Source organism: Nicotiana sylvestris, chromosome 6 (assembly GCF_000393655.2).
Source record: "Nicotiana sylvestris chromosome 6, ASM39365v2, whole genome shotgun sequence".
In the NCBI taxonomy this organism is placed as follows: Eukaryota; Viridiplantae; Streptophyta; class Magnoliopsida; order Solanales; family Solanaceae; genus Nicotiana; species Nicotiana sylvestris.
This window is the reverse complement of record NC_091062.1, coordinates 158,497,088-158,500,628: the sequence shown is the minus strand read 5'-3', so window position 1 is coordinate 158,500,628 and position 3,541 is coordinate 158,497,088. Positions and strand designations below refer to the sequence as shown.

At 31.6% G+C, this 3,541-nt stretch overlaps 1 protein-coding gene across 1 annotated transcript; it reads left to right on the top strand.

Annotated features, from left to right (window-relative positions):
* The first annotated feature begins 1,324 nt into the window (after positions 1 to 1,324).
* LOC138871538 (uncharacterized) lies at positions 1,325 to 3,323 on the top strand. The gene is made up of 4 exons (XM_070149420.1): positions 1,325 to 1,670; positions 2,096 to 2,277; positions 2,478 to 3,023; positions 3,183 to 3,323. The coding sequence occupies exons 1-4, from the start codon at positions 1,325 to 1,327 to the stop codon at positions 3,321 to 3,323; spliced, it is 1,215 nt and encodes a 404-aa protein (XP_070005521.1).
* Positions 3,324 to 3,541: the final 218 nt, after the last annotated feature.

Below are 3,541 nucleotides of genomic sequence, written 5' to 3'. Positions count from 1 at the left end.
AAAGTAAAGTAACCAATTAGTATATATATATATATATATATATACATATATATGGTAGTTGATTTAATTATTTTCATTTTTTAGATATATATTTAAATTAAAAAGAATAACCAATAACTAATTATGTCATGTGTCATTCTATTGTTCTGCCATTTGGCTTCATGAGGTGCTTTTGTCTTCTGTTTTAATTATAGATAGATTAGAGGTGGTAAGCGGACAGGTCGGGTCGGGTCGGATATAGGCGGGTCGAAATAGGTAACATAAAATGGATGAATTATCTGACTCAACCCATATTTAATACGGATAGAAAATAGGTTAACCGGCGGATAATATGGGCTTTTTGAATATGATTCTTTTGGGAGAATTTCTAGTCTCCCAAGTTCGACCTCCCAATTTAAGTATTTACAAATGTAAAAACTAAACTCATTAGTTATCAATTAGTTATCTATTTTCTAAGTAGATAATGGAATTTTTATTCATATTTGATTCGTTTTTAAAATGTTCATTATCCAACCCATTTTTTAGTGGATAATATGAATGGATAACTGTTTTTTTATCGAAAAAGACCTAAAAATGCCTTTCAACTTTCAGAAATTTGCTATTCGTTAAAAATTTGCTATTTCCATGCCACTGTCGTTACAGAAATGGCCCATCCATGCCATTATTGACTAACGGCAGTGGCATGGATGGGCCAAATAAAAATTGAGTCGTTAGTCAATAATGGCATGAATGGGCCAAATGTGTAACAGCAGTGGCATGAAATGAGCATTTTTTAAGAGATTTTTTCCTTCCTATACCATATATGAAACTTTATTACCAAATATGTGCGTAGTTTCTAATTTAGCCGTCATGTTCACTCTTTTTCTACAATTATTATACCATTCATTAAATACTAATTATTAGTAGCTGAATCTTCCTAATTAGGCGCGCTACAAATCAGGAACAGAATATTCTAATTGATTTAGCGACCTTCAGATCAAATTTGAAACAGAAATCCTTTATCTTCAATTTAAAATCAAATTACATAGACTCTTTTCTCCAAAAACTCTATTCTTCGATATTTTTCCTTAAACCACAAATCAAAAAAGATAAAATCGTCAACAAATTCGAATCAAATTGTAGAAATCAGTTCTGCAAAAGCTCAATTCGTCAACTTTTTTCCTCAATCCACTGATTAAAAAAGCGACAAAATATTCAACAAATTCAAGTCAAACTGTAGAAATCAATTCTGCCGATACTCTATTCTTCGTCTTTTTTTCTTAATCCAAAAAATAAATAAATAACGACAAAATATTGAACAATACCTTAGCAACGACACGCAATTATGTCCAAAATCCCAATCATGCTACAATTAAATGGGAATTGGGATAGCTATGGCAGATTTAGAGATTTTCAAGTTGATGGCATTGTGCTCGATGAGGATGCAAGTTACAGTATGTTGATTTCTACAATTGCAGAGCAATTAATGATTGATACTTCGGAAAAAACTATAGAAATCAAATACATTGTGAATGAGAATTGTCCTCCAATGGAGATTAAGAACGATATGGGGGTTCGTGTGTATATGGAGACAAAAAAGGAGAATAAAAATTTAGGATCGTATCTGTTATGTATAAGTGTACGAGATTTCAATATGGAATTGACTATTACCAATGAGAACACAAGTGCATGTTTGTTATGTTTCAAATTCTATGAAAGTCTGATTTTACGGTAATATTTATAAAATTCCTACATTTATCTACAAATAAATTACACATCAATTTTAGGATGTATAAAGCAATATTATTTTCATGATTATCTACAAAATTACTATATTTATACTACAATTAAACTACAATCTATGTTTCTAAAATGTTGACTAAAAAATTTTTCTCTTCATCTACAAAAATTCTACAAATATACTACAAATCAGTTTAAGTATATATAAAACAGTATTATTTGTAAGGGTATCTATATAATTACTATATTTATGCTACAATTAAACTGCAATCTATGTGGGAAAAAAGGTTGACCACAAAATTTTCTCTCATCTACAATTTATCTACAAAGATTCTAAAAAATTGTAATGACATTGTTTATCTTTATTTTCATGCAGGTTCGTCTGAGACAATAAAGTTACTTGATATGTCAGCCTCTCCCGTCATAGAGGAATATCAAAGTGAAATAATAACTGAAGGTACACAAAGTGTTATCGAAGAAAGACAAGTGTATCAAGACAAGCAAACAATTGCAACTGCAATGAAACACTATTCTGTCATGCACAAGTACCAATTCAGGGTTAAAAGATCTAGCCACAAAAGGTTTGAATATATTAATGGTGAAAAGATCATTATAAACAATATTTTCCTTGTGATATGTGTTTTTCAAACATTGTAGATGAAACGTAGTTATATTGTATAGTGTGTTACTTTATGTTAAAACAGTCCTTTTGTTACATCTACATTGATAACTTGTATTATAAATGTATTTTTTTGTAGCTACTGGCTTATATGCGTTGGAGAAATTGTAATTGGCACTTCAAGGCAACATCAATTAATGATTCTACAATGTTTAAGGTCAGGAGTTTCAACCGACAACACACATGCACCTTAATGGATGATACATTCATACAACGTAAACGTACTGCAATTGTAGTTCGTAGCATGACCATTCCAAAGTATTGTGACCATAAGACAATTTACACACCAAATGACATACAAACTGACATGTTGTCCCAACATGGAGTGAACCTAAGCTACATGCAAGCATGGAGAGCAAAGGAAAAGGCTTTACAGTTTTTGAGAGGTCATCTGGCTGACTCCTACAGCAAATTACCAAAATATTTTTATATTCTTGAGAAGACGTATCCTGACTCAGTTGTTAAATTGAAGAAGACAGCAGATGAATGCTTCTTATATGCATTTGTTGCTCTTTGTACATCAATAAGTGATTGGAAATATTGTAGACTAGTAGTAGTAGTTGATGGGACATTCTTAAAGTCAGCCTACAAGGGGATTATGCTGACAACAAGCACAATGGATGCAGTAAGTAAAATTGTAGTTATTTTGTAGTTATTTTGTAGGCAGTTTATAAATGATAGATACATTATAGATACTTTGTAGATATATTGTAGTTTATATGTATTTGTATTTCATATGCATTTTCAAAGCTGCCAGTTAATTATTTTTTGACTAATAATGTAGGTACAATATTGCCTTTGGCATATGCTGTGGTTGATTCGAAAAACGACGCATCGTGGAAGTGATTTTTTGAACAATTCAAGCAAGCATATGGTGAAAGAACTTCAATGTGTGTTGTTTCAGATAGGAATGAGAGTATCCTGAAGGCAACATCAATTGTCTATCCGGGCGTGCCACACTACTCTTGCATGTGGCATATTTGGACAAATATAAGGGCAAAGTTCAAGAAGGGTCATCTACAATTAAATGAATTGTACTTTGCTACAACGTCGGGAGTCTTGTGTGACAAGAAAGTGTCACCGTTACTAAAAGGTAAGTTTTATAGAGCAGTGGTTAGGCCTGCCATGTTATATGGAACTGAA